The sequence below is a fragment of the Emydura macquarii genome, unplaced genomic scaffold (genome assembly GCF_026122565.2).
Source record: "Emydura macquarii macquarii isolate MOO-44397 ecotype Brisbane River unplaced genomic scaffold, CSIRO-AGI_Emac_v2 contig_1253, whole genome shotgun sequence".
Lineage (NCBI taxonomy): Eukaryota > Metazoa > Chordata > Testudines > Chelidae > Emydura > Emydura macquarii.
The window spans coordinates 48,290,261-48,305,720 of NW_027131390.1; the positions used below are offsets into that span (position 1 = coordinate 48,290,261).

Genomic DNA, 15,460 nt, shown 5'->3' on the forward strand with positions numbered 1-15,460 from the left:
CCTACTGACATAGCACTGTCCACACAAGTGTTTATGGTGGCAAAACTCACTCAGGGATGTGTTTTTTCCCCCCACCCTGGGTGACAATCTTGTTGGCATAAGTGTTAGTGTAGACAAGGCTTAAGTAACACCAGAGTCTTACAAATGGCTGAAGCTCCATCCAATGAACAAGACAGTGCCTCAGTCAGTAATAAAACAAGTAAGTTTCAAGGCTTAAATATTTTTGTAAAAAAGTTCAGGGTCTTTCACATTGTGAAAGCAATCTCTTCAAATTGCATTATTCCAAAACAGCATGTCAATCAGCCTAAGAATTCTCCCCTGCCTTAAAAGCAACACTAAGACACCAAGTAGATAGCTTGGGAGGGAGGAGGAAGAGAAGAACTTACTTGGAGGATTTGAAACAGGCTGATAATGAAAGCTGTATCATTAGAATCTTGCTACTAGAGTCACCCCATAGATCCATAACATAGCTCTCTTCTCCACAGAAGCGGTGTCATTCTTACAGTAAACAAAGTATATGACTGAACACATTTTTAAAGCAGTGCATGGAATTCCTATACGACTTTTGCTTGTAAATTGTAAGACAAAAGTATCCATACTTAAAAATACAGAGACGAAACCAGGCGTAGTCAGTAACCTGGGCCACTCTTCAAAGCACTGACTTTAAACAAAAAACCAAGGGTAGCCATCAATTTTTTAACCAATAAAATAAGAGTTGCGATCATTCTGCCTCAAGATACGAGGTAAGTATTCAATAACATATGCTTCAAAATGTTTTGAAAATCTGGGCACTTATTTAGGCACTGAGCACTTTTCAAAAGTGAGAATGGTGAAAGCTTGTGGGTTCCGAGAACGTCTAAAGTTCTGGTCATTTCATTTAGGTGTTTAAATGAGAGCTGCTGTGCTTCAGCTCTTTTGAAAATATGGCTCAAATGATTGTTCCAATTCTCAACATAAGCTTATTTTCTTGAAGAGTAGGTTTCTCACAGCAGGTTTGGCTTTTAGAAGCACACACAGGCTGGATTGTCTACATTTATTCCAGAGGCCTCACAGTTAGATGGACATTTTAAAAGCTTTACCATTCAGTTTGGAAGCAGTCCAGGGTTCGGGCCATCCCCATTCTGACCAGGAAATTGCAAAGAAAGTCATCCACAATTTCAGGTATTTCAGACACTGAATGCTTAGAAGTCAGAACTGATTGCTGAGCCTGAAATTAAAGTTTAATATTTGTTATTTTAAACATGCGCAACCCCTGAAAAAGCTACAAGAACCCCTTACTTCCTAGTCTATAATCAAACCCCAAGGCCATCCTCCATCCAATAGCCAGTGGAATAAAAACAATGCAAGACATCTAACCTGTGTGAGAAAAATATTACTAAAAAGCAGTTCCATAATTGTTGGGGGTAAAGAGATTATTCATTTATATATGAGGTAAAGTGTCAAAAGTGACCTCTTCTTTGGATGCAAACAAAGAAATACGCATACACACAGCAAGTAATTGGAGACCTAGCTTTGCCATTTGCACTCACTAATGCTGTGGAGAGAAAATTTAGACGCTGCAATGAGGCCTCTGAAGTTTTAGGCTTAGCCTTGTGAGTTCTCTCTTTTGTTTCTTAAAACGTAATCAAGCAAGATTATACATTGTGATGGAAAGGATTCCATCTGGCTTTACAACAAAATTGCAGTACACCTGCCAATTTGAGTTATCAGAGACGGAGAAGAGTTTGAAACAGGATTTTAGACCGAGACACATTCTATCCCATAGGTATCAAAGTATTGTAATTAGTAGGTAATCTGCCAATTTGTTTGCTTTTTTCTTCCCCTCAATAATTGAGGCTCACAAATGTTAATGGATAATGGCAAGGTGAAAAATGGACACAGTACTTGGCTAACCAGTTTGCCTCCTACTTGTGAAATCCTCTTCCACCCTGCCACACTACAAGTGTGCCACTTCCATTGACTTCAGGAACCCATGCATCATGTTGAGGAGAGGAGTGCATCACCTCAAAAATGAAGTTTGCTTTGATATTTTTTTTTGTCCAGAACAGTATTGTTATGCTGTCAGTTCCACAGAGCCTCAGCCAGGTCCTGCCTGCATGTGTCCCTTCCAAATCTTATCAGTGAATGCTACAGTTAATACTCTAGAGCCTGGATAGAAATAGGAAGTGTAGCCTATAGAACTAGCCTGCTTGCTTGCATTATATAGATATGTATCTTTTCTTATAGATACAAGTATGATTATAATAGAATTATGCATTTATATATATTTTGCTGTAATGCAAGGTACCTTACAGGACATCCTGGATGACAGCTACGTTATTATTATTATACACATTCAGGAACTAGTGTTGAAAGTGTTAATGGTATAACAAAAACAAGACATATACGGTCATGTTTGTCTTAAATTAGTTGGCAGTTAGCAGACATACTCGGGACCTTTGGCCTAAATAAGTGTTGAAAGCAATGATATCAGGCATAAAAGGTGAGGTAATGGAATCTTTGAAATGGGAAGTAAAATATCATGGATATCCTTAATATTCATGAACCTACCAGCCTATAGAGTATGCATACCCCAATAATTTGGGGGTGGATAATCCAAATATGGACTTAGAAGGAAGACCAATATTCTTAGGGTATAAGAAGGGGAAGATCGTGCTATTTGGTGCAATCGTCATCTACTCTTGCTTGAAGCTTCTTTTAGTTAGTGTTAAGATTTCTTCTTTATTCTATACTTAATCTTATTTGTAGTCTTAGTTTATAGCTCTTAGCTCTCTAGCAGTGCTTATTCCACCCCTCTACTCAAGGGTTGAGAAATCAAACATCTCTCTCAACCAGGGAAGGGCGTGAGTATAAGAATCCAAAGCATATAATAGAAATATATATATTATACGAGTCTCTAAAATTAAGATTGTATTATCCATTTGATTGTTTATTTCCTATATCAGTTATTTGTCTATCATTTTGTGTTATCACTAAGAAACTTCCTGTTGTACACCCAGGGGTCCTTCTGGAGTCTGATTTAGGACAAGAACCTTCTAATCCAATCAATTGGCAAACCTATAACCCTATAAAATAACCAATACACTTAAAATCAGGCTACAGAAGAAAAGCCCCAAAAGAACCTACCCTAAATCTCAGATTTTCCTTCATCATTCCAAAGGTGGACGTTGCAAGTTATTTCAGTCACTTATTTCAAAACTGGCCAGCATGGGCATGGGGTGTTGCTAATTCCACCCACTTCCAGGAAGTTAGTGACCCTATTTGGAGCTCTACTGAACACAAATTCAAATGTAAATTGGCTCTGAAGAGCAGCTCTCCTGGGAAACTAAGAATATGCAGCACTCTATACTGAAATATCTCATAGGCACTTTGAGCTAAACACAGATATTGTATGATACAAACCGCATGTTTAATTTAAATGGGCAGTATGAATTGAGCATGAAGGACCAATGTCCTCAATTATGTGCACACTGCACACCAATGCACACTCCAGCACAGTGGTATTTTGACTTACTAAAGATGTGCCACAGACAGATATGCTCTGGTTGGGAAAATACAATAGCCATACAGAATACAGCAGCAGCAATACAGCAGTCTCCTTTCTATGCTCCTGGTGTTCTTTTGGCCCAATTAAAGTAAATTCCCCAACTGAGACACATCCCAAGGCTACCCAGGATAGCAAGGCTCCTCACCACCACCTGCCCTTAGTGTGAGGAAATCTTGTCTGTGCCTGCTGGGGATCCGCTTCTGAAACCACCAGCCTCTGGCAACACAAGAACTACCTTCCAGGCCTCACTCTCTGTATAGGTTAGCAACAACACAAATCAACTCGAGTCCTCCAAGCATTCCCTGTAGTGTTCAACTCCTGTTCCATTGAACACTCTCAGAATTACCAGTACTGTTTAAGAGCAGTACACCACAACTTATTAGTTATATCTTGGAATACAGCACTACTGAATACACAGCACTTAGGTAAATTCTTGTTTTCACTATCAAGAGAAGAGAGATTCAAGTGACCGTGAGTAAGACTACTGGAAACAAAATGTTTACCTATACAACAAAGTAACATGCTTTTTTAGAGACTAAACTTAACAAGGCATTTCCCCATCTCCTACAAGACAGCTTACTCCAAGTTCTTCCTCCAGTGTTTTCAACCACTTTGGTTGAGATCCCTTCTCATAAGATCAAGCCCACTGACAGCTTTTCCCCTCACAGACTGAAAGACTACCAAGGGGGTTATCTGTATACCAGATACAGTTTCAAAAGTTCATTGTATTACCCTTAGAAAGGTTAAGGCCTGCGGTTGTCCTCTTTAAAGGAGTCCATCTCTTTTGTTAGTATTCAGCTCAGTCTTGGGAGTGGAGGCTCACTGAGTCATACAATACTTAAGGTGAGTAGACAAACCTTTGTCTGAAAGAAAGTTTGCTTTTCACCTTTGCCGGTTGACTAATGTAGACACCAACCATAAGAACATAATTCAGTGTAAATACTTAATTCCTTACACAACATCCAGACATGCTTTTCACAATCATATTGATGTATGACACAGGCTTTCATTACAGACCTCAGAAGACACTCTGAGGAACTGGAGTGTAACCCTTATGCACCCCCTATGCCTACCACCAGTTGGGCTCAAGAGGTCTCTGTCAAACCACCATAGGCTGCTTGCTGGTCCTTAAAATACCTTCATAAGACCAGTTTTAAAACACTGGGCCAAATTCATCTCTGGTATAAAGCCACTACAATCAGCAGAACTTTACCACATATTAATTTGACCCATATTTTAGAGTCTTGATAGTGGCATCTAGCTAATATATTAAGACCCAAGGGCTAGACCTGAGCAAGGAACTGGATAGAAGCAGAGTACAGATTAGAAATCTACTGGACTGGGATTTTTGAGTGGAATGCAGGTCCTGATCCTGCCACAGACTTCTTGTGATGCTGGGCCAGTCACTTAACCTATCCTGTGTTTCAGTTTCCCATCTGAAAAATGGGGAGAGACACTTCCCTGTTTCACAGGAATGCTGAAAGGATAAAACCCATTAATGATTGTGAGGGGTTCAGATACTACAGTGACAAAGACCATATGAGTAGTTAGTTAGAATCAGCATGTAAGTTCTTCTGCTTATGTATTCAGTGCAAATGTTTGTTTAATTTCTTTTACTGAATAAAAAAAAAGCCAGCCGCCACAAAAATCCTCAGTGGATGCTGGGTCTGACAATAGCAAGCATGCCCAATAAAATAATATAATTTAAAAAAAAAAAAAAAAAAAAAAAAAAAAAAAAACCACACCCCACACATTTGGACTTCATATCTAGGGCTTGTCATAGCACCATCTGCTAGCACTCAGAGGAATTTTCTGTCCAAGGAATGCTGAAAGAGACCAACTCCAAACAAGATGGTCTCTATGCTGCCACCTCCCTTCAGGATAATACATTTGAAGGAATCTCTTCTAAACTTACTCAGCTGGAAGCCAGGAGAGAAGAAACAGGAACATGCAGAATTTTGGTCAGTAGGATCAAATTAAATCTATGGGGGCAGATTTTTGGATACTTATTTCCTTACTTATAAATTGTCACCCATTATTTAAACGCAGACATTATAGAATTCCGTGTACAGTGTACAACAATTGACCTGAAGCAATAGAGGGCATGTAAGTGTGCCTGACATGACTTAATTTATGTTGGATTTTAGCCAAAATACGGGGATTACCACTTGCAAGACGTGCCAGGGAATCTAATGGCCACAAATATTCATTGCCTCAGTCTTGTCTCACATATAGAAGATTGTGTTTCTTAGAGGGTTGGGATATTGATTCAGTAGACAATCAGAGAGAAGATTACTACTTGCTGAGTCATCACAACCACTTGCTTCAACACCTGGGTTTTCCAGTAAATTAGCACTGAACAACCTAGCAGATACTTCTCATAAAATAAGCAGTAAACATTTAATTATGAAAGCATTAAGGCAATTAACAAGTGTGATTAAAAAGTACCTTTGTTTTGCACTACAGATCCTACCATCTAATGGCTGAAAATATCTCATTTATATATGCTACGTTTCCAAAATTATTTATAATGAAAAGATTTGTATTAAGTATCTCAGTACCAAAGCCCAAAAGCAAAGAGAAACCTTTTAGCTAGAACACAAAATCTTACTGAACTTGAGGCTAACTATACACATGGCGCTTTTTGCTATCAAAACTGCAGGAAGTTTTAGATGTTCCTACAAAGTGTATATAAACTAATGTATTGTTTGGCTAGAACAAGTGTTTCTGTGTAGCATGCTGTCTTACAGTTCAACAGAGAAAGAGGCACTTACGGAACAGCTGAAAGATTACCTAGTTTTACCACAGTCAAAAGATTATTAGACTACTAATAACCCAAATATTCTGGGTTTTTTAAGTTTTATTTTAATGCCAAGTTGAATAATCAGAGGATGGCTGAAAATTTTCAAATATTTCCACTGCTTCAAGTTTTAAAAATTGAATCTGTTTTAAGACAGACAATGGGCTTTTTATTTTCAATGTTTTTCATCCAAGGTGTAGTGTGTGTCACAGAACAAATGCCCTTACTTACACACAAGTGCACAATAAAGTGCCTCTTTCCTCAGTTGTCACTCACAACTGTTAACTTTCATTTTTTTTAAATTATATTAGTTTGCCTTTATAGAACACAAAGATTAGGACAATTGCTCACTGCCTAAATGAAGAAAATAAAATTCATGGTGATACAATAGAAAGGAAAGATAACCTTGCTATGTGACTATAAGCAACCAAGCCAAATTTTTTCTGAAATTGCAAATAGTACCTGAACTCACTATGGCAAATTGAAAACCGTGTTCAAGCTGTGATCAGTTCAAATGCTCAGGGGGTTTCCTAGTCCTGCTTCCAGGTTGGGGCATGGCTCTGTAGGGAAGCATGTGATCTGGGCCTAGCAACATAATCAGTTTTGCTAAGAGCCAGCTGCAGCAGGGAGAAGTTAGTTGTGGCTCTCTGTTTTAGGGAGCAGCCTGCTTTGTGTCTCACTGTTTTGGGGCTCCTGTATTACTCTGAATTCTAAGAAATAAAGTGATGTCATGTTATAGTTTTCCAGTTAAAGTATTTAGGTTTTTAATTTAACTTGCTGATGCATGCAGTGAACATAATAGAATCCCACCACACCACTACAAGCTATTCTATTACTGTAAAGGTAAACAGCATCTAAAAATACTAAATGTTAAATGGGTGATAATTTCATCACATCTCTGATTCAGCTAAGCAGCTAGAGGCTTTTTTTTTTTATTATTATTATAAATAAAAGCATGAGAATAGTTCTACTCCTGTTCAGCAAAGCATTTAGGCACATGTTAAATAGGGCTTAAGCATATGAGTCAATGGAACTTAAACACATGGGTCAAGTACTTTGTTGAATCAGGTCCTAGATATTTCATTTAACTCATTCCCTTTAGAAGAGAAGATCCTAACACCACATTTAAAAAGAAATGTAATTCACCTTAAAATATTAAGCGATGCATGAAACATATAACAAGCAGGCAAACAGTAAATAAAGTACTAGAGAAACATCAGGGTAGATGTAATGGTGAGAGAGCTTAAATACATTCATTTTATCACATCTCTAATGTTTCTAGAAATGTTATGCCATAAGACATGGCAAAGTCTTTCTCCATATCTATATTGAATAAACAGTGGCTAATGTCTAACCTTTAAGCTAATAGAAGTTAGTTTTATTACTGATGGATTCTTAACAAAAGAACTTCAGAAAACTCTTACTATAATTTGTGCATCTTCATCCTGCTCCTGTATTGTCTGTAAAGCCTTTACCAAATCTTCATCACCTTCCAGGACACTAAAATCATCATCTGCTGGAACCTAAACCCAAAAAATAAATGAAGTCACATTAAAATGTGCATTCATGTATTATATTTTCTTCCAGAATATAATTAAGTCCCAATAGCACACAGTGGTTAAGAAAGTCTTGTTAATAGCCCTATTAAGAGTTTGGTGTTATAGTTACATAACTGATTATTGTTCTACTTGGTGCTGAAGCATATGATGTTTAAAAATAAAAGCTCAAGATGGTATCCTAGCCCTATGTAAGTCAGTGAAAAAACTCCCACTGACTTCTTTGGAGTCAAACTTTCAACCCTGATCTCTAGGTGCTTGATCCAAAGCTCAATAGAAAGATTCTTATAAATGTCACCAGGTTTAGAATTAGATGATGGTGCCTGACAAAGCAGTTTACTCATGAAAGAGTAGACTCACTGCTGACATACCCCTTTGTAGCACAACAGGGTATAACAATCTCTCTTCACCTAAACACGTAGTCCTAAAGTAGTCATTTTCTCACAATTTAGTCCTCCAGCCAGATCACTTAGAAGTCTCATCTTTTCTGAAACATCAATGTCCCATACAACCAACATCACACACAAATCTCATTACATACCATTTTCTACTCACCCTTTGCAATCTTACTCTTCTCTCAGAAGAGGACATTCCCAGGCTTTCCCCAAGCCTCTCCCAACAAAACACAGAAAATCCTAAAGAAACCAAAACCAGCTAACAGAATCTCTACCCCTCTACTCCCCATCTTTTAGTCCCACTAGAGTCTCCCCAGCTCATTGTTGCAAACACTGATTATCAACATTGTTTTCCTAGAAGCCCTACTTCTGCCCTAAGCCCAATACTCTATCTTCTCCTACAGCTACCCTATAATTCCTTTTCTAGAGTAAAAGATCTCTATTCCATACATACCCTCTTATAAATTTCACTTCCCTGCTTTATGAGCAGACGCAGCTCCTCCACCTCAGCTGGGTCTGATAACAAATCATGGCTGACACACCCTCCAGGTGCAGGAAGGTGGGCTAATTGAGCTCTCCAGCTCCTACTAACACTTTATTCACCTGTGTGGGGTTTTCACCCCATCACACAACCACTATATAGAAAGAGATCAAAGATGGGCTTTAGTTAGAGAATTTTCTTTGCATTAAAGACTAAGACATTAATATATTGAAAACAAAATCCAAGAAAGCACAGATATATTATAGAATATAAACATATTTAAATAAATACCCAAATTCCTCACTATGAATAAGCTGAAATCAGCTAAATTTGGCTACTACTTACTACATTTTCAAAATTATTTAAATGGAAATAAGACTTAATAAATTAAATGTTACTACTTTTTATGAAATGAAAATATATGCATAATATTGTGCATATTTTAAAGTATGCTTCACAAAATAGAATTTACTTCTTTTGTGCTAAGATACCATAATGACTGTTGCATTAAAAGAAAAGAAAAGATGGATACTACAATACAGATATGTCTTAAGATTATCTCCTAAGTTTTGAGATCTACTGATGAGGCACTATAAAAGTAAAAGGTATTATTATAATTAAGTAAATTACCTCTTCATACTGATAATCATCTTCAGAGTCTTCTGTAATGGTAACTTCTGTATATTGTGTCAAGTCTAAAACAGCTGATGTGGTGCTTTCCAATGAGAATTAAAATAATTTTAAAATGATCATTAAAAAAACCCAAAAAAACAGCTGTCCATAAATCAGAAACTATCAGCCGCTCCCCTGTTCTGCGTAAGGCCAAATTTCATATACTCAAGGCTAACTTTGGCCCTGGGATACCCATACACAGCTCCAATGAAAGGCATATCTCTGCATTCAAGAACAGAATTTAGCACTCAAACTTTTCATTGCAGATTGGACAGCATTAAAATACAACCTATTTTCTCTGCTATAGCTAGAAGCCAGTTGCTGTGTTTAATATAAACAATAGGCCAAACTCTACACTCAAGTACACAATCAATTCATCACAGTGGCTATAGTGCAGTAGGAGACTTTCAGTGTCCTTATACCTCTGTGTGAATTTCTTCCTTTTAGACAACTAACCATTTGTTATCAGGTTTAGAGATCTGATATCACAAATGCACATCTGAGAATCCACGCTCTAGGGAAAAATAACAGTAAATTGAGCACTGAAGCTTCTGTTATCCACTCAAAACACTTATTGTAGCACACCTGTGAAAGATCTGCAGTATAGATCTAATAGGAACATTCACTTATATATCAGTGAACCTTGCAAAATGTAAAACTTCATTTGACAATTGTTTTATGGTTCCTTCAAATACACTACAGTTCATCTCTCCTTTAAAAACACAATGAACTGGTGCAGAATGAAACTAAAATAAGTACTTCTCACTCCAGAAAGGCAAAAATGGTTCTTGGAAGCAAAATTAAAATGTTTGCTAGTGTGGCATACTGTTGATTGTGTCCCCAAGAATGTCATTGACAATCACCTTATGTAAGTCTAGAGACATTTCCTATTGAAAAATAATTCTGAAGAAAACCTGGCAACAAATTACTTTGCAAACAAATTTAAATTTTAAAAGGCTTTAATTTTAAACCTTTGCATAGAAAAGAAATAAAACAATCATGTTACGTGCATTTAATATAGAATAGATTACTTTTTAGATTTCCATCCAGCTTCCCTGATCTAGTTCTAGGTGCAAACAGTTTTTTAACTACTATCCTCAGTGCAGAAACAATGTGCATCAATAAAACTGTCAGCTAAATTTCAACTTCTCAGAATGTTTATTGTTTGCTATCATGTCCTAAGCAGAAGCAACACAGCTGATTCTCAGATACCAGCTTGAGATAAAAGTTGGAGACAGCTGATTTTCTCTTCTAAACAGCAAAATGAATAGGGAAGTCACTGACAGAATAAGTGCCTGATTTTCAGTAAACAGGTCAGTACACCATCTGTGCACACCCAGCCGCATGACTCCTTCACGTGTTCTACAGAATGTACGTACACAAATTAGAGTTATGCTTGTAACCATAATGAACGTCTCCTATCTAGCCTTATGCATATATAGATCTCCGATTTTCTCATGTACATGCACAGATACGTATAGGCCTAATTACTGAAAGACAGAATACAGGGACTGGATAAATCACAACCTCCCTGTGTCCCAGGTTTTCTCTGTAAAATGTTTTCTGTTTTTAACTTACCTCTTAACTTTGGGCTTTTTTATTCTAAAACTTTAATTTTACAAGATGTTGGCTTTTAATAACCCTGGATTGGGTGGTTAATTGGTTTTTAATCCAAGAGGGGAAAAAAATCCCACACTACTAGATTTACTAGTCCTACATCTACTTTCAGTTACACCAAGCTAAAACTGGATTAACTGATTTTTAATGGGAGGATTGAGCAGTGTGTGTTTCAATGAATGCTTTACAATCTCCTTCTGCCAATGTGTCCCAGCAGCAGCCCATGTGCCTGTTGAATTGGGCAAGGTGAACACAGCTGAGAACAGTTGCACTTTGGAAAGGACTTTGAAGAGCTGTCCTGAAGAACAGGAGCCCTGGTCAACCTTCCAAGACTTTAGCAGCTGTCTGGCCCTTGAGTCTTAGCTCCTCACTCCCAAAGATAAATGGCTAGGGACATTACATCAACAGCTACCTTTGGTTTTTTTTCATGCTCTTAAGAAACTACTAGTGATGCCTGAACTCTGCTCCTTTAACTGGAGGGAGTGGAAAAGCAGGCAAATTGGTCCAAGAACCACTAGCTGCTTCTTAGCTGGGAAGAAAGGGCCAACTAGCTGTAGCTGCTCAAGTGTTCACAAGCTGAGACAGGGAGGAGAGCTGCTTCTGACCTATTACTTCTATAAGAATAGGGAAGGAAGACCAGGACTAAAATGTATTCTAGGGAAATCACAGGTTTCTTGCATGGCTCTGGAGTATAATAGGTTCAGTCAAAGCAGAGGAACTCTAGTAGCAGAAGAATTGATTGGTGAGGTCAGAAGTACTGTTTTTTTGAGTTTGGTAAGTAGTCTAAGAATCATTTTTTAAAATCTAGACACTCAAGAATCAATTCATTCTTTATCCTTTCACTCTACATAAAGTGACCATGATCCAATTTACTTCATTTGGGGCAGGTATCTTGTGAATGAGACTTTAAAAAGTGAGGTCCTATTTGCACAGCATGGATGCTAAGGCCCAACTTTTTATAAAGGAGGGACCAACTTATGTGTGCTACTTACATATTTGTACTCACTCCTTGATTATAAACCTGAATCAGATTTGTGTGCCTCTCTGCAGGCCCCTAAAACCCCTGGTTCATTTGGAGAATTGTTCTTGGTTGTATTATTTTTATACGGCTATAGAGAGAAAGTGGCAAGTAAAGGAAAAAGTTAATTGTGTTATTGACAAAGGTCAAGGCTTCATTAGTTGAAGCTGCAAAAATCCTTTGCTGATTTGAAATGATGATTTCAGAAGTGGGTTTATTAAATTTCTTATGTTAATTTTTCAATTTGCCTTAGTTATACAAACAGCACAGGGATGGCTCCTCAGTAGTAATTTACATGTGAGGTTTAGGGGGCCCTACAGATATTTTTGAGTTATGGATAAGCCAAAGACGTCTTAATAGTCTGGGAACATTTTTCTCCCCACTCTCCGATAACTTGAGATCATGAAGGGATTTTATTTCAGCGTCAAAAAAAAAAAAACAGAGCTGAGATCAGGAATAGCGAGTTTCAGCCACACAGGAGAACTTTTCAGAAAGCTACAAGCATTTTTATAATAAAAATCACAATGTAACTGCAACTACTTTAATTATAGCAAAAAAGTATAACAACATTTGAGGCAAGTATTATCTAGTCATGTGGGTCTGTGACTGAGCATCACAAATGCCTGAATTCTAGTTCTGGCCCTCCTACCATCATGTTGTGTGGCCACGGGTAAATCAGATTAAATTTATGGGCCTCAGAGTCCTATATCAGTAGATAGGGGATGATAAAGGTTGTCTACCTTGCTGGTTGTATAACAATTAGGATTTACCATTAATTCACTAGCATCATAACTGCATAGTACCTTAAAGTTTGCAAAGCACGCTGAAGCTGAAAATGTACAAAGTATCATTTTATAAAATAAAAGCCAGGATTAATGTCACTGTGTAATTAGTTAAGCAGCCTTTTGATACTATCATATTGTATTAGTAAATAGAGGTTTGAATGTTTGTACAATACAGTTTAAATACCATATTGTGCATCCAACAATTTGAGTAAAAATGCTTAATTGTATAATATGAGAGAGCAATTTTGTCAAACAGTTTTACATATGTGCAACACTTCATACCTTTTTCTCCATATTGACAATTCCATTCAACAATTATAGAATCTTTTACAATGTGGATAAAAATGTCACAGTGCCATATCCACCAGACATTCCAAACTAATGCAATATGCTATTGATTATGTAGGTGCTTCCAAGAAGGGTGGCTTGCTATTTGTTTGTTTGGTTTTTTTGTTTTTTTTTAAAGTGGTTTACTGACTTGATAACCCTTATGTGCCATTATAGTCTAGACTACTGTCGTATTGCAGGTGCTGTGCATGTGGAATAAAACCTCATGTTAATCTTGAAAATATTTTTCAAAAATCATACTTCAGATGCATAATCTTTTAAAGACATAATTCCTCATTCAATTACATTTTTGAGCAAAAGTTGTATACAAATTTTATTATTTTAAATGTATTTATAAATATAGACACTCATGATGCCTTTTATCAGCAACAGGGCACTGAAGAAAACTACAAATTTCTGTTTTAGGGAAGCAGAAACTGAATCACAGAAGTGGCTTACAAAGGGGCACAAAGTGAGTCAGTCAGGAACAGAACTCAGATCTGCTTGCCTGCCAGACTTTAAATATACACTACCCTCTCTCCCCTTCCCCCCAAAAAACCCAACCCCCTGAATCCACAAACTTATTATTTGTTTGTGCTCTTTTATAACTGAAAAGGAACCCAACTGATTTGTTTCTAAATGTCATAACTCACAAAAAAACTTGTAAATTGCTGTACTGGACTCTAGTAATAAAACTCTTATATTACTTGTATAAATTACTGAATGAAAAATAGTTTTAGGGCATGATTAGATGATTCAGGCACTTGATGATGCAATGTGAGCCTTTTACTCAAGATCAGGGATTCAAAAAATGCCCGGTGGAAGGATGAGCAAATGCGGGTTACATTCTGATAGGTATTTGGTGCTTGATGAGAAGGGCTTGAAAAAACTTTCCAGATGCTTACTAGAGAGAGACAAATACAAAAAGGCGTAAGAGGTGACAGCTTCAGTTGCTGCCTAACTAGCAGCAGAAAAGTGAAATTGTCATGGTTCTTGTTAGTTTCACCCCCCCTCCCCACTCTAAACAGCTGATCATGAGAGCACATGGAAATGGACAAGACTGTGGACAATCCCACCCTTACTATTCTGAACCTAGTCCCCTCCATGAAACTAACAAGAATCATGACAACTTGACTTTTTCTGCTTCCCCAGCAGAGAGGCTGTGGAGTCCTCTGTTGGCAGAGGAAGGCAGCTGGCACTGATTCAAGTTACATTCAGTTCACATTTAGAAGATCTTCCTAATCATGAGGACTAGAGCCTTAACAGTTGTTCAAATTTAAAAAAAAAAATTAATACTGCACTAACTTTGGGGGTAGCCCCTCACATTCACTATTAGCCAGCGGCAAATGAGGGAGTTTCTTTGCCACTCTGCCTCTGTAAAATAAGCTGGCAATCACAGCTTCCCCCCACCATAATTACCTGATTTTTGGCCTTGCTCCCACGGGGTGGGTCTGTACCTGATGAGTTCAATGCTGCTGTTGTATTAATAATACCCATCACCGCACTAGAGGGGCACTGAACGGAGCCCATATTGCAGGTGCCAGGGAGAAGCCTGGCTGAAGGGGCCATAAAGAAGGTCCTTCCCCCGCTCCCTCAATCTGGGACAGAGCTGGGGTGCTGGGGCCCCTGAGAGAGAGAGATGGGCCCGGAGGCTGCCCTGCAGTATTGCAAATTTCTAGGCGACCCCAGCCCCCGCTCCATCGCTTGAACTTGCCCTGGACTCAGAAGGAGTGTGGGGGGGAGGCCTGAGGCAGCCGCCCCGGCGAAACCCTCAACACCCCCCCTGCCCTGGCTGACCATCCCCCTCCAGCAAGGACCGCCAGCAACCGCCCCCCCTCCGACCCCTTCCTCCCCAATCCGCTGCGCTGCCCACCAGGCCCAGGGGGCCGGCTGTGAGGGCGCGGGGCGAGGATACGCTGCAGCCAAAAGGGTCCCTCGGCTCCGGCCACCGCCGCCTCCCCCTCCATCGCCGCCGGCCGCTTGTTTACGCCCCGCGGCGCTCGCAGTTGCTAGGGTGTCTTCCCCCCCACCCGGAGAGCCTCTCGCGAGAGCAGGAGCCGCCGCCGCCCCCTTCCCACCTCGGTCCTATGCGGGTTTGACAGGGCAGGGGATGGGGGGAGCGGGAACTGTTGGACGCGTCCCGGTCGCCATAACAACCGTCGTTTCCTGGGGAGAGCGGGGGAGAGACGATCCAATGGCGCTTTAGTAAGACGGTGCCGAGAGCGTCTTTGACCAATCAGTGTATGGCGGGGGATAAAGTCC

At 39.0% G+C, this 15,460-nt stretch overlaps 1 protein-coding gene across 6 annotated transcripts in view; it reads right to left on the reverse strand.

Moving 5' to 3' along the window:
* The window catches only part of SPAG16 (sperm associated antigen 16), a 667,175-nt gene extending 651,965 nt beyond the window's left edge, over positions 1-15,210 (reverse strand). Inside the window, exons 1-4 of one of the 6 annotated variants that reach the window (XM_067548711.1) lie at positions 15,114-15,208; positions 9,410-9,456; positions 7,772-7,870; positions 1,080-1,207 (exon numbers count right to left, since the gene is read on the reverse strand). In XM_067548711.1, coding sequence (XP_067404812.1) covers positions 1,080-1,207; positions 7,772-7,870; positions 9,410-9,456; positions 15,114-15,165 — 326 coding nt within the window. In that variant the 5' untranslated portion in view covers positions 15,166-15,208. The other 5 variants (XM_067548708.1, XM_067548710.1, XM_067548709.1 and 2 more) reach the window with 5 other exon arrangements.
* Between the last annotated feature and the right edge of the window lie 250 nt (positions 15,211-15,460).